This window comes from Leptinotarsa decemlineata, unplaced genomic scaffold (genome assembly GCF_025532065.1).
Source record: "Leptinotarsa decemlineata unplaced genomic scaffold, Ldec_3_MD MMD2_P_RNA_scaffold_1, whole genome shotgun sequence".
NCBI classification, from domain to species: domain Eukaryota; kingdom Metazoa; phylum Arthropoda; class Insecta; order Coleoptera; family Chrysomelidae; genus Leptinotarsa; species Leptinotarsa decemlineata.
Window position 1 is genome coordinate 995195 of NW_027412523.1, and position 22353 is coordinate 1017547.

The 22353-nt window shown below is 36.2% G+C and overlaps 2 protein-coding genes across 2 annotated transcripts; one reads left to right on the forward strand and one right to left on the reverse strand.

The window, feature by feature from the left end:
• Positions 1 to 1246: 1246 nt before the first annotated feature.
• Positions 1247 to 10224, forward strand: Ufd1-like (ubiquitin fusion-degradation 1-like). Its single transcript, XM_023169389.2, has 7 exons — positions 1247 to 1404; positions 6280 to 6400; positions 6457 to 6611; positions 6688 to 6960; positions 7419 to 7623; positions 7914 to 8042; positions 10166 to 10224. The coding sequence occupies exons 1-7, from the start codon at positions 1348 to 1350 to the stop codon at positions 10207 to 10209; spliced, it is 984 nt and encodes a 327-aa protein (XP_023025157.2). The 5' UTR covers positions 1247 to 1347; the 3' UTR covers positions 10210 to 10224.
• unc-45 (unc-45 myosin chaperone) lies at positions 1758 to 5521 on the reverse strand. Its single transcript, XM_023169388.2, has one exon. It carries the CDS (start codon positions 5337 to 5339, stop codon positions 2556 to 2558), a length of 2784 nt encoding a protein of 927 aa, XP_023025156.2. The 5' UTR covers positions 5340 to 5521; the 3' UTR covers positions 1758 to 2555.
• Positions 10225 to 22353: the final 12129 nt, after the last annotated feature.

The window sequence follows — 22353 nt, forward strand, 5'->3', positions numbered from 1 at the left end:
TCGGGCGAGTTCTTAAATTCACTATTAGTTGAAGCTATCCATCAGACATCTTTTGAATTCAAGAACTCGTCTCTTCATTCGTACCGTCTCCTCTATAACCTGAAGCTATCAAATATATTCACGGTTCAGGATTCTTACCATATATAATATAAATGAGAGTTCTTGCTATTGTGAAACATACTTCTATTGAAAAATGAATATTTCGAAATAAAATTTTAAAATATTGATCTTTTCCAACTACCTACACCGTAGGTTATGGTAAAAACAACTACTCCATCGGCTAATACCTAGCTGGATATTGAATTTTATCCGACAGACATTCATGCAAGATACCTCAGACAGGTTAGCCCCGCAGATGTTTTCCATCCGTGCTGCAGCAGAACCATGATGAAATTATTCGAGTAAATCACCTACAGACCGGTTTTAAGGTATTACCTCTCATTGGTGCGGATAAGATTCGACCCAAACAGCAAAGTGCTTGGGACTCGATTAATTTCAATGCGGCTCAACTGCTTGTATGAAACTTTCGTCTAAGAGAAAGATTGTTAACTAGTAACAGCTTCATCTCGTGAGCAAAATCCCAAGCGGGGAAGAAATATCCCTTATATCAATACCCTAACAGATATTAAACCGTGTCTGAAGATTGTATCGATGATAGATACATACATACCAGAAATATTCCAAAATAGTCATCTCTCCCAACCATCTACATCGTAAGTTCTTGTAAATGCCTGCCGAAAAACAACTACTTCCCCTACTAATAATACGCTGGATATTGAATTATATCCGACTGACATTCGGATATAATGGTAAATGCCTGCCAGAACATAGCTAATACCACGCTATATATTAAATTATATCCAAATGACATTCAATTTCCAGTGTGGTGTTAGATGGGGCACTAGTTGTTTTCCGGTATGCATTTACTAGAACCGACAGTGTGATATTTCGAGATTTCATTTCAAAATATTCATTTCGAGCCAAGTTTTAAATAAATATCAATCTTGTTTTACCTTGATACCTTGAAAGAAAAGTACTTGACACTCAAAAAAGAAACTTATTTGCTTTTCATATGTTCTTCTTCACTTATGATGCACTGTTTGGAACCTTTGGTGTAGTAATGAATATTATTGGAGTTTTTTCTTCACTCACAATACAATACAAGAGCGGAATAACCGAACGCATTTACAAAACTTCAATATCGTTATTGGCAATCTTGCTTTGACTATTTTCTGTTTTGGCATTCTGTGTTCTGTGGTACCTAACAGTGTGTTATAGGAATAAGTAAAATAACTGTTTTGGAAAGTTTGAAAAGTTCGAAGTTGTGAGTTCTTGTAAATTATAATCATGTCGAGACGTGCATATAGAGCTAGACGTGATAGAGATAGACCAGCATACAATGAGGTAGTATATTATATGTTGAATACACAATTTTAGTTATTTTGTAAACATATTTAGCCTAGTAAACATGGAACTGAAAATAATGTTCACTGTTGTTTTCCAAATCTATCATAGCAACAAGAATTTAATTGAACGTAGGTAAAAAAAAAGGTTCACTTCAATTTTATTTATTCAATACATAATAATTTAGGGTGGATTCACGCACTAGTCATATGTAGCAAGTTTCAGTTCCTTAGCATTTTCCTTCATTACTATTGAAAATTAACTAACAACTGGTCAGTGAATTCACCCTTAATTTTATATAAAGGCACGTCCAGGGCTCCTTATAATAAAAACACGGTGATACAGTCAAATATAAAAAAGTTGGCCATATATTCTCTTCCTATACATAATTACATTATATATAGTCAGTTCTTTGTATATTATAATGTTATACAATCTGAAAAGTTTAGAAGACATTAGAAAATCTTACTAGTGTAGCCAAAGCTTGTTTCAAAGATGTAAACAGATTCAGTTTCCGTAATGTCAATATTTCTAACAAAAAAGTTTTTGTTATTGACAATTGGTAACCGATTGATAAGTGAGTTCTACTCATGAATAAAATGCCAACCATCCCTGCTCAGATCCTCGATAGATGACTTGTTCAGCACGCTCTAAGCAAGCAAACATTTTATCTGACCCATGCTAAAAAGCACATGTTAAGCAAAACAACTAATCGGGGTGGATTAAGTATTTCTCTCTTCTACACTTACATTTTCTGATAACTTCTAATATTAGAGAAAATAAAATATGGGTTATTAGGCGGTTGTCGAGGAGATTGCTGTACAACATTTTTTGTCTATCATTTTCAGTGGTGTATGCCTTGACTGTGAGGATGAAGGTGGTGTTTCTAAATTTTGTCAACGAATAACTGCTGCTGTAGCAGATGTAAACATTTGAGAGTTTGGTACTATACCTTTCTTTTGACCACAGCCTGATAACCAACAATTTGTTCTCTCTAATCGTGACTTTTGGCATGAAAGTTCATGTTCTTATAAACTAATATTTTTCAAATTGAGGAAGATCTCAATCAACTGAAACAAGGTTTAAGTACATAGGCCATAATAAATATTGAAAGATTTGTACCTATTGTAAAAATGAAAGTTAGATTGGTATTAGTTGTCCTCTTCAGGCTTTTTGATAACACCCCATTTTTCAGCTTCTTGTAGTGCTTTACCAGCAATTTTAACAATATTTTCCCTGCCATCATATGGAGGAAGTCTGGATAATGCCATTAGAATTTCCATGATATCTGTTTCCATCAGTTTTTCAGATAATTCTTTCTTTGCGCTTATTATGTTATAAACAACACACACTCCCCGATATTGCATACTCTGGAGAGGATTGGCTAAAAGACAATGAAGCGCATCCAGCCAATTCACAGAGTCAAAAACTTTTGCGCAGCACTTTTCACTCGCACCTGTGATGATTGCCAACATACCAGCAGCTGCCATGGCTGTATCTTTATCTTCGTCCAAGCATAAGGACACTGAATATTTTACCCTGTCATTTTCACCCTCAAACATTTTTATGACATCTTCAGATTGGGTTAAGTTGCACATGCACTGTGTGGCAGCTCTGCACAAGTATTCATGATCTTCAAACATGTAATGTTCAATTTTGGAAAACCCGCCTTCTCTGAGGATCCTCTGTCTTGCCGCTTCATTCATTTGGGCAATGTTACAAAGTGCCATGAGGGCTTCAAAGTTTTCTAATCCGCTACAGTCAGGATGTAGAGATGATATCAAAGGGCGAATCACCTCCAATGCTCTCTGTCCGGGAAATGCAACTTCGGGGTTCATTGTAATTCCAATTCTTGCTAAAGCCTGAGCAGCTTGCCGTTTGCCTTTATCAGTCCCTTTATGTGCTAGTGCTATAAGGACTTTCACTCCTCCTTGAGCTACGACAGTGCCTCTCAAATCTGGTTCGCTACACAAGGCATTGAATACTCTGGATATGAGTTCTCTTGAGTTATTGCTTTCTGTTTTCGATAAGCTAACCAACGCAGTAGTAACGTTATTATGCCCTAAGGTAAGAATACGTTTTGTAACGAAATCTGGATCATCTAGTTCATGTTCTTCTGGGATATGCTGTTTGGCAAATTTTGCAAGCTCTATCATTTCTGGAATTACTTCTTGCTTCTCATAAGCATTGCATAGGTTCACGAGAGTTGTTATGACTCCGAAGAGTACAGATTGATCTCCCGTCTTGGCTAGTTCAACCAGAGCTTGTAGAGCAGGCTTATCTTCAATCAATTTCTCTTTAACTTCGGCATCTAAAGTTAGATATGAAAGACCCTCAGCCGCCCACTTTCTGACGTCAGAATCCTTTCCAGGATGTAGAAGATATCTTCGGCAAGCTTCAGCAAGTTTTAGGGTGGATCCTTCTGCAAATGGCTTAAGGGATGCATCACTTCCACCTGAGCTACCAAGCTTGCATAGACCAACCAAAGCTCTGATGCGGACATTCTCATTTTTAGATTTGTATAGTTTTTTCAAAATGTCCACCCCTTGGCTAATGATTGCTTTAGCTTTGTCGGCTTTGCTGGCTGCCGCAATTAAACATTCACAAGCAACTTTCTGTTGGAGTTCATCTTCAGTGTTGGCCATCACTAAAATCATCTCCATGATCCCCTCCCTTCCTAGAATTGAATTTCCTACGTCTAGGGGGCCTCTCAAGAGGGCTGTTAGAGCAACTGTTACACGAACTTTTGATTCAATATCGGGAGTGAGTAATTTATCTTTCAGAAAGTTGTTTATTTTCTCCATGAATGTTTCTCTCAATTTGTCATAGTACATGTTGTCGTAGATTCTTGACAAGCAGACAGCTGCAATTGTTCTAGTGGAGGGGGTAATGTTCATAGCGCTCTCGTATTTATATTCTTCTAGTTCACTGGCACATTCCATCAGTCTTTCGACTCCGCCTTGTTCAACGAGCTTTTCCGCCCAGTTTAACTGATCGTAATTTATGTTTCGAATTAAAAGTTCGATTATAGCATCTCTTGCTAAGCCCGATATTGCCCTGTTGTTGACGGAGTAAACTAAGCAAGATAGCAAGGTGTCTATGTTGTTTTTGTTTTTCTCAACAAGTTCTTTTTTTGGCTTTGTGTCTGGTTTATTTTCCATACCAGAAAATGCATTGAGTACTGTCTGCATGCAGTGCTCAGCAGCGTTCACTTGTTTTTCATCATTGCTATCAAGTATTTCTAAGAACCAAGGAAGTCCAATATCTTTTAAAACTATTTTAGTCCTTTTTTCATTGTGTTTGCATAATTCACCAATTACTCTTATTCCAGTTATGAAAATCTCTTTGTTTTTCTCCACTTTCAGTAATTTTTTGATCTGTTGAACGATTGTGGTTTTTATCATCAGTTCAGCACCAGCTTGATCTCGGGCCAATACTAATAAGTTGTTCATGGCAGTTTCTCGTTTGTCTATGGATTCACTCAACTCAAATACTATTTTCATCATACTTTCTAGTTTATTGCTCATCTGTGCATTTTGTCTTGCCCTCTCTTGTACTATTTGGTGGAGTCTAGCAAGTATAGGTTGAATCGGTTTGTTTGCAGGGTCGTCTTTGAATATTTGTGTGGCGTCTCGGTAGGCCTCCTCATATCTCTTCAAAGCTTCTAATGCTTGGCATCTTCTGAATAAGGCCTTCGGATCTGATGGAATAATTTGAAGGCTCCTTTCGCAGTCCTCCAAAGCGGCGTCATAGTTTTCCTGTTTGAGATATGCTGCTGCACGATTCTTGTAGTAAATAGACATATTTCGTGTTTCACTAGCTATTGTATCTATAGCTTTGGTATATAGTTTGATTGCCTGCTCCCAATTGCCATTCTTGAACGATTCATTTCCTTCTTCCTTGTATTTCTCAGCTTCAGTTTCGTTTGCACACATTTTGTAGCTTTTTACTTTTTAGGTTATGAATATGACACACTTTCTGGATTCAGTCTCGGGGTTCTATAAATTATGTATTAATTTCATCTGAATAAACTCGTACTTTCTCGAAAAGCTAAAAATGTTCTAAAGAAAATTAATTTTAGACTGTTTATTTTTAACCTTTGAATATGCGAGTTACGCGACATCTCTTGAGGAATTGAGGATTGGCGAAATGGAATGGGGGAATGTTTCGGGTTTGACATTTGAAATCGTTTCGTTATTCTGCTCATGTCTTACGATTGGAAGGTTTATCACTGGTTTCTGGTGTTTATATACAATTCATTATCATGATATAATTTTCAATATTAACGTCTATAACACCCTTTCAAAGTTGATCTTGGAGTAAAAACTTCATTTTAGACTCCAACTAGACGTCTCACAATTGGACTTGATCAGAGGCGGTTTTTGGCTTCAATAACATTACATTTCATTTTCATCAACTATTGTTGAACATCCAATATTTGCACTAAATTTCAAATGGTATCGGGAAAATATCAGAACTTCGTCATTTCTATGCTTTTAAATAATCTTTACCTGTTACGTTTGGTGACGTCATGACTTGCTGCCGTTGATAGTGACAGAAAGAATCATAGAACTACTCATCCTTTCGATGTGTATGATTTGACAGCATAATTGGGAACTGACTTCATTGACTGACACTGACAGCTTAGAAATGATTGAGGTTAAGAAGTAAAAATATTGTTATTTCATTTATCTCTGAATATATTTGACGATATTTTGAAAAATGGTAAGTCATTTTGACAAACACTGTACTGCCAATCCATAGATATTAATTAAAAATACATCTATTACAAGTTGTTACCAAATATCATTACACAATCTTCTGGATTTTGTAACTTTTGTGACTACAGTTGTACTTCATAATTTTTTTTTTTAGTTTCAATTTGGATTCAACATGTTTCCGGAAATTCCGAGGCCTTTCAACATTACATATCAGTGCTTCTCTGTAGCTATGCTACCTGGAAATGAAAGACAGGACGTTGAAAGAGGAGGAAAAAGTAAGCAGTGTCTATTCTATTTATTTTTAGTGTTTCTGTGTTAACTTAGTTTTCAGTTATCATGCCACCTTCCGCGCTTGAGAAGCTGACCAGGCTGAACATAAATTACCCCATGTTATTTAAACTTGTTAACAAAAAAACTAATAGAGTCACTCACTGTGGTGTTTTGGAGTTTGTGGCTGATGAAGGCAAAGTTTATCTACCACTCTGGGTATGTACTTCATTTTATTCACAGTAATGTTATACACACATTTCTACCAGTTTGGTAAATATTTATTATATTTCAGATGATGCACAATTTGGTACTTGAAGAAGGAGATTTGGTACAAATGGAAAGTGTTTCTCTGCCCGTTGGAACCTTCTCAAAGTTCCAACCTTTGAATCCAGATTTTCTTGACATCACAAATCCAAAGGCAGTGTTGGAAAATTGTTTGAGGTCTTTTGCTTGCCTCACTACAGGGGATGTAATCGCAGTTAAATACAATCAGAAAGCATATGAGCTGTGTGTACTGGAAACTAAACCTGGAGACGCTATTAGCATTATAGAATGTGACATGAACGTAAGTAGGCTCATCAAGACATGAAAGGTTTCTCACTATGAACATCTGGTGTAGTATGGGTCAACAAAGATGAGATTTTGATGCCCATTTGAAACTAAATTGTACCCGCCCCAGAAGATAGCTATTGGTCACACACACTGATGTCAATAGTACATTGGCTAAATATGACTTGAGTGGGCGGAGTCTGTTACTACAAAACAATGTTACGTTTCTGACTCATCTTAGTTGGCACGTACTGTATATACTTTGACTAGAAGCCTTTCACAAACTCATTCTGAATTCAATGAATTTCAACTGAAATCAATTTTGTGAAAATATTGTACTCAAATTTGACAGAGACAGACGCCCCTCATTAGGGGTGAAACTTTTAAAAACGGCTGTTCAAGAATAATCGTTTCTTTATTTTTCAATTGTTTTTTTGTGAAGTTCATGTCCCTAACAGATAATTTGTTTGACAGGTTGAATTCGCTGCTCCCGTGGGTTATAAAGAGCCTGAACAAAGGAAGAAAGAAGAAGAAGAAGCCGCAGTGGATCCTGCCGAGCTGATGCCGGAGCCTTCTGGGTTTGTTGCTTTTCGTGGAACTGGAAATCGTTTGGACGGGAAGAAACGAAAAGATTCCACATCTAGTGATTTCGCATCAGCCAAACCCGTCTATGTCAGAGGTTCGTTGAATAGCAGATTACTTAGCATTGATTTATATTGAAAAGATACTAATCTTTTCATATATGTGTAGATCATGCAAAGAAGTAACTTTCACACAAACTAGAAAAAAACACTTTTCTCTACTCAGTTTGTATTCCAAACATTCGTTATGGAACTGAATCAGCTATCATTCATAGGATTTCTACACAATATACTAAATGAAAGCTGAACATTTCACTTGCATGGAACACTGTCATCCTCACTGATAGACTAATCTTTTATTATAATGTAATCGACAATTTACTTTTAGGTATACCAGATTATGACTACCAAATCGGGACTTTGAAATTTATCAGGCGACCAATCAAGCAGAAGAGTGATGATATCGAAGAGAGTGAGGAATTTAAAGCTTTTAGCGGAACAGGATTTAGTTTAAGAGGTAGAAATTAAGTATTGGGCTATGACTGTGATAATGATATATTTTGTTCCTTAGATGATTAGCTGAGCTTACAGGATGACTTCTAAATATTGTTTTTTAATTTTGATGTTTTTAAATTGAATGAATAAATAAGGTTATATACCTAAAAAATTTCAACAAGTATTGATGAAAATGCTTTTAAAGATATTTTTCATTATAAGTAGTGTGCAGATAATATATCTATTTTTTTGCTGTATTTGAACAATTACAAATAAACTTGATTAAAATATGGGATTACTAATTGATAGATTAAATTCATTAATATTCTAATAATAAAAGATCAGGCTGGAAAAGAAAAAAATGGCAGTTCTTTTTTTTTGGAATCCCATATAGTCACTTTTTCATAATGAAATGGATCAATGTTAACAGCGTTACAAGGGTGGTAATATGTACAAATATTTTACAGAATAATTCAATTCTTTCAAAATAAAATAAATTAATTTATTGGTGAATACCAAAGGACCATCAACCGAAGTCCTTCAGCCAGTGTACAATTTTTAAATATTTGCAGTGATTTTTACATATGCTTACGTAATAGACTTGGGGTACATTATATTTCTGACAAAAAAAATTATAATTTATGAGAGTGATTTGATGTTTTCCCAAATAGTTTTTCCTGGGTATTTGAATTTGGATGGTTGTCCTTGAGCTCTTTCCCTACATAATGCCTGTAGGGTTTACAAGTTAGTTTCATTTTTGGCAAAGTGGTTTCCTAGGTCTGATAGTCTCAACTTTATAGATAATATATATACTGGGCATGACGTCACTTTTACACACACAGTGTGTTGGTTACTGTGTCATAGCAACATTACGAATCAAATTCAAAATTTTCACATAGAAATATGCAACACGTAAAACATCGTGATGTATCTGATGTTGAGTGTATAAGTAATTTAAAAGCCAAGAAGTGAATCTCTTCATCTTTTATTAATTGTTGGCGTCAATTTTCACAGACCAACGGCCAGTCAATATTTATTATTATCCAAACAATGGAAATGTATATAGTACGTACGTACCCCCCCCCTCTTTTAAATTTTGAACGAAACAAGATATCAAGATCCCACAAAATTTTCGTGAAACGGTATCATTTTTAGTACTTTTTGATAAGAAAGTAAAGAGGTCTCCCAAAGGTGGCCCGTTTCAAAGTCAAGCTTCGACATCTTTCGCCAAAAGAGATTCGTCTTTTGCTTTTCTATGCAGCTTTCTCTGCAAGGACAAAAAGTCGAAACGAAAGCCCAGAAACACTGATGAGACCTATGGTTGGCCGAAACAGTGCCGTGTGGTGCTGGATCACAAGTGTTTTGTTTCTGGGCTCTGGTTTAAACAAGTGGCCTCGCAGTGACATCTGCAGAAAAGACAGACGGCTAATGTCAAAGCTTGGATTTGAAAACTTCGTTTATCTTCGATATACCTGGATTGAGTCATCTGTCGATAGCATAGAGCCCTAAAGGTCCTTCAATCCTATAGGTAAATTGGGCGGTAAATGAAATGTATTTATAATGAATGCATGTATCTTGGTTAGTTGTTTGAATAAACGCATGTATTTTGACTTTGTCTTTTCTCGTAGTTATTAGAATGAAAGTATTCAACTTGGTTAGTTAGGAAAAATACAAGTATCTTGAAGGAATTTGACGCAGAATACTAAATAAAACCATATGAAAGGTATATGCGCCCAAAATATGGAACTCCTCAATTGTTCGCGACCAATTTACCTTTCCGCAAATCTCTGTAATGATCTTGCACTCAGTTTATTCCCGTTCGAATTGATTTAATCATATCGTCGCGGTTGTAATTCATTGTTTCGCCCTTTTTTTTTCAAGATTGTTGTACATCGGGAATATTTGATTCCGCCAATTTGAGCCAATAGGAGCACTGAAAGTGCTTATGCAGTGATATCAAGGTCAGACAACATTTACGTAAAAAAAAGGTATAATTGGCTGAATGCACCTCAATGGAAGCAAAATCCAATAACATAGAGAGAGAAAGGTATAATTTTTAGTACTTTTTTATATAAAAGACAAAATAGTGATGCATCACTCGTCACCGATATGGCGCTAACAAACTACAGTTGAACTTTGTTTTAGCGCAAAACCAGGTGAGGTTTGGGTCCAACTCCGATCCACTTTAGTGTGGGCTCCACCTGTAGTAGCAACATAATCCTGGAACTCCTGGCTGGATAGCCCTGGCAGCTGAAGCCATTGATGGAAAAAGAAGAAGAAGATTAGCTTTTTTGTCTTAATAGAAACGGGGGGTTTGTGATAACTCGTTTGATAGGTATTTCAATTTTCTATCCAATACTTTTTTATTCTTGGAAATAAAATTTGCTGTTCCATAATTAGCAGTTTTATATTCGTCAGCAAAGAAACTATGAATATCATAATTTCAAGAATAAAAATATTCAAACACCACTTCAGTTCATTCCAATGAATATTAACTATGTTTATCTTCCGCTCCCTGACAATAATGAAGTCTCTTTACATTTTTTTCTTACTTTATGGAATTTTCCTCAGATAATACCATTGCAATATATATTTCTATCCACGAGTACACTTTACATGTGACCTCAAAAACATATAGAAGTGTCATATCAGGTGATTTAGTGGGCTCATCTAGGGAATCACGTTTGTCTGCTTACCGCTTTGGAATGAATTTTCCACTTATACAAGATACCTCTTCATTACAACTAGCTGGTTTGGAAGTGGCTAGATAACAATTATCCAAACCACTGGACAGGTAAGATAAAATAAGTTTGTTCATATTTTACTATATACACAAATGATAAGAATCAAATTTCTGAGTGGACTAACATAAGCCTTGATGAGTGAAACTTATGCCAAGGAACATCATAGAAAAAGATGCACCTAAAAAAATACAATCACACACAGACATATAATAAACACATACACATATATACTCATGAAGGACGAATCAAAACATGAATAATATTCGATAAATACATAAATGAGTTCACAATATGTTCTAAAACAACAGTTTGTGTATTAGTTATAATTGTAGTTTATGAAATATATCATAGTTTATTATATCGTGAAAAAAAATTGTGAAGTCCCTATTATCCCAAGAATAATTCGCTGCGTTACCTGATATGATACCCTTGGATTTTTGTGAGGATTGGTGAAATTTAAAGTTTACATTACACAACCGCAGTCTACTCCAGAGATCACGGTTAAAATAAGAGGTGCTCCTAACTAAATTACACCAGAAACACAAGGCCGCAGCCAGAAAACAATTTCGGTTGGGGGGTTGGTTTGATGGAACAGTAGAAAGACATGAAATATAAAAATAACAAAAGAAAGAAAATTGTGTTACACGATCATAAATTTATTAGAAAACCATTACAGAAATATTAATATCTTTTTACAAAATCAAATTTAGTTTTTTAGCTTTCTTTGCAGCAAACAAATCTGTTACCTCCTCGGTGTCGATGTCAATTCCACGGTGGATTGACATTAACGCCAAACCGTGTAGTCGTTCCTGGCTTGTGAAGTTTCTTAAATAAGTTTTGAGGCTTTTCAGAGAAGAGAAAGTCCTTTCAGGGGTACATGTGAAAACAGGTAGTGTCGCCAAGATATTTGAAAGTTTGTACGCACATTGCCGTAAGATATTTCCATTGTGTTTCGGGAAAGTTGTTTTCAATATTCTTTCAAGCACTTGGTTCGTTTTGCCAAGGACTTGATAAAATTTCTAACGGATTTCATAATTCCAATAGTATGCGTATCTGTAGAGTAGGGAGTGTGACCCATTGTACATCCTCCCAAGGAGTTGGCCTCCTAAGTCATCGTCGATCCTGCATAGAGGTGTTTCCACTAGCCCCATATTATTATGGTTTTTCTTAGTTGACAGTGGCCAGTAGACATCCTACTGTTGAGCGTACATTTTTCCTGGTCATTGCTAGATAATTCTTCGGCGCCAGCTTCTCAGGGACGCCCAGGGTGATCCTGGCAAGAGTGCATCCTTTGATTTCATCCCATCTCTTTAGGGATTGAGCATGGGTGTAACGTTTGGCTAGTTCCGCAATTGTCCAAATCATCAGGCCGTAGGTGCCACGGGGTCCTAAAATTCTTAGTCTAGCCGCTTCCTTGGCTAAAGAGTCGGCAATGCGATTACTTTAACTCCTGCCGTGCCCTTTAACCCACCTCAGCATTATCTACCGAGGCTTTGGCTAAATCTTGGTGGCACTCTAGTACTAGCCCTGAGGTAACCCGTCTGTTCTAGGCTCATAGGGCTTGTCTGCTATCAGTGCAGATTGTTAATTTTTCTGCCAGAAATTCCTTTCCTGTTCATTTCTTTTGTGGCGATTGAGATACCAGCCAGTTCTGTTTGAACCACGCTGGTATTTCTCCCATTCTCTTCTGAAGTACACTCTACATCCTGCGCTTCCTTTGGTTCTTGAGCCGTCTATATATATGCGTATTGCATTTGTAGCACCTGACTTCGTGTTCTGTTTTATTTGTATTTTGTAGGGTTTATTAAACACAAATATGGGTACAATTGCATCACTGGTTGCCTGCATCAGAGGTTGCGCAGTATGCGTTTCTCGCCATAGGCTCAGCCTCAATTGACCCATTCCTACTTCGAGGTTCACACCAGCAATGTGCAATCGTAACATGGCAATTAACACAACCTTCTTAACGTACAGGTTCAGAGGGGACAGACCAGTAATTAATTCCATTACCGCGGTTGGTGTTATTCTCATGACTCCTGTGATGTTTAAACAAGCCAATCATTGTATTTGATATAATTTTTGGATGGCCGTTGCTTGTAGAACTTTCGGGGGGGATCAATCCACCTTGATCCCTCCCTGGCTACGGCCTTGCAGAAACATTCCATAATGAATTTATAAACAAACTCATGCGAGTTAAGAACATATTTTTGCTAAATACATTATTTGCACTGTGAAACATACTCACTCTGCCATATCTTCTTTTTCATATTCATATAATCATCGAGAGCAAGACGCTAGAAAGTTGAATCAGGCAACGGTTTCTATAATAATTGTCGCAAATTATGATTATTACACTAGACACATACACAAAGAATCTAACGTTGTACGTAGTTTCCCAGGAACAGCATTTGCTGGAAGAGATTCAATAAAAACTGACTCTAATATCACTGCCTACCAAACCTGTCAACATTTTCTCGAACCAGATGCTTAAAGAACACATGTAGTGCCATAGTGAGCACCATACTCTGCTGCATAACTCGATATAATTTGATTTGAAATATGATAACATCTATCCGTTATAGACATTACCAGCCGACCATTATACGAACATTCTTACTTCTCTTGTGTGTGAAATTATAATCAAATTACGAATTTATTAATCGATTATACGGGAACTGCAAAGAAACAAGAGAATGGGAGCACTTCCTTGAATGGATATTCTGTGCTGGTACCGGGTGGATACAAAAATATGATCGACAATCTGGTAAAACTATAAAAGAGTTACCTACCTTCATACATTTTGATAACTTTCCCGTTTCATTTTCAAAAGTTACATTGAAAAAAGGGTTGTTGAACCTTATTTCTTCTTTTTATTTTACCATAAAGAAGTGGAGTCGACAAAATACTGCAGAAAGTAATGAAACGACAGAAAAAGCAATTATATCTCATCGATAGGTCCTAACAAATTGAACAAAGAAGGAGATATGTAATATTCAGATGAGTTATTTCAAGTTCTTTCAATCTATTAGGATATTTCAATGATTCCTCTATTGGTATCATTACGGGAGATTACTTTCTGATCTATCCTACCGACTGCGCCAGGTAAAACTTAAAAGTTTATCTCGTGCCATTCTTGGACTTATGTTTTATAGTTACTCGATGAAAAGTATGACAAATGTTGAATATCAAATCAATCAAATGACCTTCATCACACCTATAGTAAGTGGGCATACTTGAAGACTGGATATGAATCAAATCATCTAAAGGAATAATTCGTTCAGATAAGTTTAAGTATTTCAGGATAGTTGAATGTTGTTGACAAAAACTGTTATGCAGTTATCAATAGGACATACTTGAATGAGTAATTAAAATAACGTATTATAATATGACGCAGTCGGCAGGATACATCTGAAAGAAATCTTCAGTAATGATACCAACTGAAGAAAAAGCACCGATATCTCGTCGAAAGATCTAACAGATTGGAAGAGAATATATAAAATCTTTCTTTCTTTTTTCAATCTGTTGGGATTTACGAGCAAAAAAGAGGAATAGAAAATACACTTCGCTAAACAGACAAATCTCATTCCAGCATGTTACACAAAAAACCCTCCTTTTCTCTTTTAATAGAATTCAATTGTGTCCGTCTCCACACTTTTCTACATACTGCAACCTATTCATTATCTTGCACTTTTATTCAAATCGACCAACGTACCTACCAATGAGTTACTGATAGTTTAGATCTGCTCACAGAACACATGCAAACTCGTCTAAAATAGTATGCAAAGGATTTTGCTGTTCCCTGGCATTCTTTGGAGATATCTCATTTGAATAATATATCAAATTAAGACATATGACCAGTTGTGCGTAACAGGTTCTACACCACAATCCTCATTGAAATAAAGTAATATAACATGGCACAGTCGGTAGGATAGAGCAAAAATAAATCTCCAGTAATGATACCAATAGAAGAAGCACTGAGATTTCATGGAAATATCCTAGCAATTCGGAAGAGAACTTACTAGGATACGATTAAACAGAAGAAATAGAAAATACACTCCGCTAAACTGACAAATCTTATTCCAGCGTGTGACATAAAAAGCCCTCCTTTCCTCTTCTAATAGAAATTCAATTGTGTTCGTCTCCACACTTTTCTACACTCTGCAACCTATTCATTCCCCTGCACTTTTATTCAAATCGACCAGCGTAATTGAACAGACCAATGAGTCACTGATTGTGCAGATCTGCCTGCAGAACACATGCAAACTTGTCTGAAATAGTATGTAAAGGATTCCGCTGTTCACTGGCACACTTTGGAGACATCTCATTTGAATAACATAGCAAATTAAGACATACGACCAGTTGCCCGTAACAGGTTCTACACCACAATCCTTATCTTCGCCGTCTCTTCTGCCATCTACTGAATCGATTTATTCTGCAAATAGAGCACTAATGTTTTGAATTTTAAGAGGCGGCATCTTCGCATGGTAAGACGGGATATGTGGGACGTGGACGAATTCTTGGGTTCTGAATTAATTTGTTTAAGGAATGTCATTAGTGGAGAAGTCTCATGAAATAGTTGACTTCAGAAGGATTTTTTTTCTTCTTCTTGTCCAAACCTGTTATGATTAGTTCAGTTCATATACAGTTCGGTGTTAATTATAGGAAGCTGGATTTCATATAACTAATTAGGTATTTTTCGACAGTTCGTTGAATATTATTTATTTGTATTCAATGCGATAGGTATGGATATTGCTATAGACAACAAATTAATCAAGATTTGAACTCGCTCCTCACAAACTCAAAGAAATATTGTCTTATTGTCAATCCTTCCTTAGCTAACTTTGGCGATATTGTTTATGATATTGCTCTACTTCAGTCTGATAAGAAGATTGCATGTATTACAGAACTCATTTTTACGTTTTATGGCAGAAACCAGAAGGCGACAACACATATTGTATTATTTAAATTCGGTATGAAGACTGATTATGGAGACGCAACGAATATTTCATGCTTGTTTTTCCTTTCATAAGCTGGTGTCCAGTGAAACTCCTGCATATCTTTATAATCACCAGGGGTTGACCACAGGATAGTTGAAACCAGACCCAGCATTCCAGTGACTCTTTGGAAGCCTCGTTTATTTTTGATATTCGAGGATTAGGTCTTCTGTCGACTCCATAGATGGCGTTGTAGATGTTATCCTCTGTACTTACCTTTATACTATGCCTGTACTTAGATTAGATTAGATTAATATGGGGCTTCTGTGCTGAACAGCCACTACACTGCAACCTTTGCAGATCTATTGTGTGTGCTAGAGTTCCTTGTCTAGGCCCGTCCTTGTAACTAGACTCCATAGGCCAGACCTCAAGTTCCCCATATATTGAGAGAATTGTGGTTTTTCCTCCCCTAATGTTGCAAACCTTATCCTTGACAGACCTTCGCAATAGCATAGTATGTGTACGGATGTTTTCTCATCCTCTTGGCAAAGCCTGCATAGGGCTGTGTCTGCCAGTCCGATGTTGTTCATGTGTTTGTTGAGTCTACAGTGTCCCGTCAATAGCCCGACCAGTTAGTTGATCGCCTATTCAGCCTCTTCGTTGCCCTTGTATCCTGTGTGGCCTGATACCCAGGCTAATGACAGTCTGTTTTGACTACCTAGTTCTTGTAGCTTTTCTAGGCACTTCCAGACCAGTTGGGAATTGACCTGCATGGAGCTAATTGCTTTTATAGCTGCTTGGCTATCAGAGTATATTGCAATAACCTTTTCCTTAAACTCTTGCCTTAGTAACTCTTCTGCGCAGTGACGTATTGCTGCTGTTTCTACCTGGAATATTGTCACTTTTTTACCTAAGCTTAGTGAGACTTTTGTCTTTGATTTAGTTATATAGACCTCCTACACCTTCTTCAGTTTTTGAGCCGGCTGTGTAACAGGCAATCCCTGCATTTATTGGAGGTCCTCTCTTCCATGCCTCTCTGCCTGTTATAATTGTTTTGAAGTTTTTGCCGAAGCTATACTGGGGAAGCATCTCTTCCGATGGCATTCCCATTATGGGGTCATGCCTGAACTTACTTAAGCTTGTCCTTGACTGACTAATTGGACGCAGTGGTTTATATTACGCAGACACCTTTCAGTTTATCGTTTGGTAAACATCAGCAGATTCTCCATTGATATGGCTTTGTTCATTTTTTAGTTTTCAGAAGCAGCGATAAACGTTAATTCAAAATGGGTCAAAACATTTGAAATGGATAAGGATTTCACTATTGAAACTATCCAGAAATGTAAAAAGAGTGTTTCTTTAACCTGCTTGTTGTGTTCCTTGGTATTTTCTATACGAATTCATACACTGACCGCTTCCTCAAGAGTTTTGACATCCTTTTGTAATAGATTTCCTCTTAAAGACTCTGATCTGAGACCAAAAATCATAATATCTTTCACTAGCGTGTCATTTAAGTCACCTAGCTCACACTTATGTGATAAATTCTTGATCTCTGTTATAAATTGTTCGATAGTTTTGCCCTTCTTTTTGTTTATATGTCAAAAACTTATGTCTTTCGTACGTCAGGTTGCTTTCAGGAATGAAATGCTAATCAAACTTCTTCCATAATGCGTCTCTTCCTCATCTGCAGTGAATGTATTCTGAATTCTCATACATTCTTCTCCTATCAACGTGAGGAGTTGAGCGCATTTCGTCGCTTCTCCCTTTTTAGCGATTTCAGTTGCTTTCAAATATGTTAAAAGCCTCTGCTTCCAGAACCTCCACTTTTCGGCAAGGTTACCAGACATGATGATAGGTGATATGCCTGAAAGTCCATGTTCTCCAGTTTTTCTTTGATTGATGAATAACTAATTAAACTTTCACTTTTTGCGTTTGCTGCTTTTCAACATTGGATGATTGAAGATTTAATATTCAATTCCAATTTTCCCACTGCGCCATGTGTTATAGAATATACGGATGGGATGGCCACGATGTGGGATGATTCACGATCTGAGCTTGACTGCCATTTAATCGGTGACCATAGAGACAGTTGACAGCTGGCACTTATAGGCATTTTGTAGCGTGTACTTATCACAACCATATGTGTTGGTTTTTGACAGAGGTTCCATCAACACAGGTTAATCAGTACACTAGTAACTGATGATGCTAACGCGTAGCGAAATTCATGTTTAAATAAAATTTATTGTGACAATTCTATGATAATAATTATTATGGATATAATTGAGAATGGAATAGAGGACCTAGGTAGACTGAAAAGTTCGTATGCTAACTACAGATGGCGCTACTGGCATTGAATTCATATGATTTTCAGTTAACCCTAACCTTCGAAACACAAGTGTACAATTTTAACAGCTGCCGGATTATCAGTTTGTGGGATAGAACATTTTGAGTGGAGCAACTTTTGTTAGTTTGAAGGAAATGGCTGAAAAGGAGTTTCCTGTGTTAATAAAGCATTGCTTTTCGACGAAAAAAAATACTGTTGAAGCCAAAGCTTGGCTGAACGTTATTCGGACTCTGTACCAGGAAAATCAACCGTTGAGAAGTGGTTGAGAAGTGGTTAAACGAGATGAAATGAGCACCGAGGACGATGCACGCAGTGGATCTTGAGAAGGGAAATACCATCAACAGTGAATATTATATAGCGTTATTGGAGCATTTGAAGGACGAAATCGTATCCATCGTATTCTCAAGATCTGGCCCCCAGCGACTTTTTTCATTTCTCGGATCTCGAGAGAATGCTCGCTGGAAAGAAATGAATAGGTAAGGTCGAAACTAAATCCTATTTTGAGGCTAAGAACAAATCATACTATAAAACTTGTTATTCCATAATTAATTATCTCTAGTTTGTTACAACTATTTTCATTGTATACTTATCATCAAATGTATGCCTCAATGAACAGAAATCGCACTTTTTGAATAATTACTATGTCTTTATCCTAACCACAGACTAATTTAACTAATTTGGACACGCCTTTGAAATTCACTAACCAAAGACTACTTGATTCACGAACAAATTTAATCAGGAGGCGTGGTTTTGTTTCTAAATAGGAAATAGACAACTCATTGGGTATCTACAGATTAAAATAGAAGATACAACTGATAAAATGTATAATTAGTATGTGTTGCGAAGTATCATTCATGTTATTGGCTATACCCGATTTCAAGTACGCCACTCATTATAAAACAGTCACCAGTGATTGGATAATCTCTTTCTTTTGATTTGTTAAATGCGGACATGTGTCGATTTATCATTGTCTGGCCCATTGTCGACATAATACAGTTTAGAGAAGTTTAGAGAAGTCGCAAAATCCTGCTTTCAAGGCCGTTGTCGAAAGGATTTTGTAGTATCTACCAGGCGTTTCGTCTGCTAGTACGGCAAATATCTTCAGTGGTGACACTTCGAGATACTACCTTCGTCCCCGCAGTCAAGGAATACACTACTGAAGATGTATGTTGCAGACGAAACGTTTGTTATTATATGTTTCTTTCGACCACCGCCTAACGCACTTGGCTGAACTGTCTTGTTGAGGGCTAGCTAGAGCGAAACACTAGTTCGGACTTCCATTGACTAATATGATTCTAGTATGATTCGAAATCTATGAAAGAACAAATAAACTCAAAATGAATAGCTGAAATATCAATTTTATATGAGCAAAAAAAAACGTGACATGAAAATATATTGAAAAGAATAAAATGAAATAATCAAAATAAAAGATGAAAATGACCACAGAGTGAAGAAGAAATAAAACAATTTGAAGTCAACATAGTTCTATGGTTTTATGTTCCATGTCATATGTCACATTCATTTTGTTATACATATATTCGTGGTGATGTAAATTTAAAAGTTAAAAGGCAAACTACTACGGTATTTTGTCGTTTATTTTAAACATGAAGTTCTCCATTTCATGTACAAATGACAAAAATGAGCAAAAAATTAAAAAAATATGAAGAATTCAAGATATTTTGTCGAATTACTAGAAGCAATCGAAGTCACGGAGAAAGATCAATTGATCAGTTTCGACATGGAAAGCCTTTACACCAACGTTTCTGTCAAAGAAGCACTTCAAATCTTACAGAGCTGAAGACGGGATCCTGGAAAATAGAGCGAACTTACCTATAGAAGTAATCATTTCCAACTGAAGGACGTGTTCTTTACGCAAGAGGATTGACTGCCCATGGGATCGCCACTTTCACCAGTTATAGCCAACATATATATGGAGTGGTTTGAAACTCTGGCCATTGAAGAAGCCCACAAGAAGGAAGTCCACAACGAATCGCCATTCATAGACGTATTGGTGAAAAAGACCGACACTGTATATCGAAAACCCACTCACACGGGACAGTATCTGAATCACTATTCCAACCACCATCAATCTATCATTGGAAGTCCGCATTGCCGAGCACAAGAGAAACATACAGCGAGGAGAAATTAGAAAATCGGGAATAGCAGAACATGTTTGGACTCACCAATATAACATGAAGTGATCCCAAGCTGAGTTCGTCCACAGGAAGGAGCACTGGTTTGAGAGGAAGTTCAAAGAAGCTGCATATATGTTGTCCAATGACGCATTCAACCAAGCTAGCGTAGAAATACGCAACATATGGAAACCTGTAATCAAGTGGAAAACGGTCAACTACCGCTGAACCGGCGAGAGGGAAGAGGGGAATGGTGAAAGCACTCGGATGACCTATGAATAGCCATCTCTCGGAGGAATAGTCTAGTCATCACCTGAAGAAGGTTGTGGATACTAACAATCCAAACGTCGTGGTTTGAATTTGAAATGTTTTCCATTTTTGAAATTGTTTTTATTTCATTTCAGTTTTTTCAATATTTCAATCTTTTTAATTTTTTGATTATTTTAACTATTCATTTTTTGCATATATAGAATTGATATTTCAGCTATTCATTCCAATTTTATTTGTTCTTTCATAGATTTCGGATCATAATAGACAAGTCCGAACTAGTATTGATGGTTTGCTTTAACTGTTATGAAAAAACAGTTTCCATGTACTATTTTCATGAATCCCATTCATTTTTTTTCAACGAAGGAATTCAAAATGTTGGTATAAATTTTCTATATTGTGAAAAATCCAATGGTTATATGATATTTTTCTATTTTTTTCATGGTATAATCGTACCAAACTCCTCTGAAAAACGATTCCTGTTACAAATCAAGCTCGAAATATTTTTTTTTACTTCGACCAACGCCAATTAGTGTTAAAAGACAAAATGAATTCAACAATTCTTCAACAAGATTGAATAAAATATTTTTAATAGCTCCCTGCTTGATAGTCCTTGACTAAGACATTGACCATAACTTAATTATTTTGATTGCTAGTTGTTAACTAATGATTTAATATTCATTTTCAATTCATAATTTAGTGATGTTTTTAGATTTCTTTCATTTCTTGCTACTATTTATTGCTCTAGATCACCTAGAGACCGGTTTCGAGACATTACATCCATCAGTGCAGGAAAAATCCGACCCAAACAGTGAAGTGCTTGGGACTCGATTGATTTCAACAGGAGTCGTCTGCATATATGAAACTTTTGTCCAAGTCCCAAACGGGTGGTGTAGTAGCCTGTAATTTATCTTTGTGATTTAGCTTTTACTCACATTCCTGACACAATTACTTATAAAATTGTCAACAGAAAAATATATAATTTGATTCGATTTGATTTGAGATTTTGTTTATACTTTGTAATTTATAAGTTTGAAATTTTTACAATCTAACCATTAAGCTGGTTAGACGAGGTCTTGCATTGATACCTTTCACAATAAACCTACTGAATTTTTATTTCCATTAACTACCGCGGTATTTTTTTACAGCCATAATTATCAATTAAAATAAGTACCATGGCTCAGTGGAAAGTTGATACTACTCATAACAAAAATGAGCACGTTACCCTTTTAAGGATGACTAGGTAGTTTATTCTATTGTTGTTGATTACGCATTAAACATATTATTTTTTATAAGGAAAAGCTCTTATATGGAAAGAAGGACGTATTTGGGTTACTTTGTACGAGGAATGTGATGTATTTCAAGTAGTAACAATCGAAAAATTATGTAACTAGAAAAAAATAGATCCTACACTAAAACATATCTAGAAAATCAATGAGCGACTTCTAAAGTATTCATCATAATAATTGAATATAAACATAATTTAACGTAAAAAATAATAATAATTAAACAATTTCCACAATGGATTTTAATTAAGACCGGTTGCGAACTAGTCCACTTAGACTGTAGAATTGGCGGTTCGTATTGGATGATTTTTACTAACCGAGTTTCATGAAATTAAATTTGAAGTCATGTTACGGTGACGAATAGAAATCGGAAATGCGGGGATGGTTATCGTCATCGTGTTCAGTTAAGGAACTGATCGCGATTTGAGTGTTGAAATTCGATACTGGTGCAGTTATAATTACTTGAAATTACTGTTTGAAATGTGGCGTCCTTAGACCAATACTAATAGCAATAACGAGTGTGATAACAACGCAGACTTTTTCTAGTGTAGTGATTCCAAAAGCGATGGTGAACAATGCGAAAAAGAGATACCAGTGAATCTGGTATATACTGTACGTAATATAGT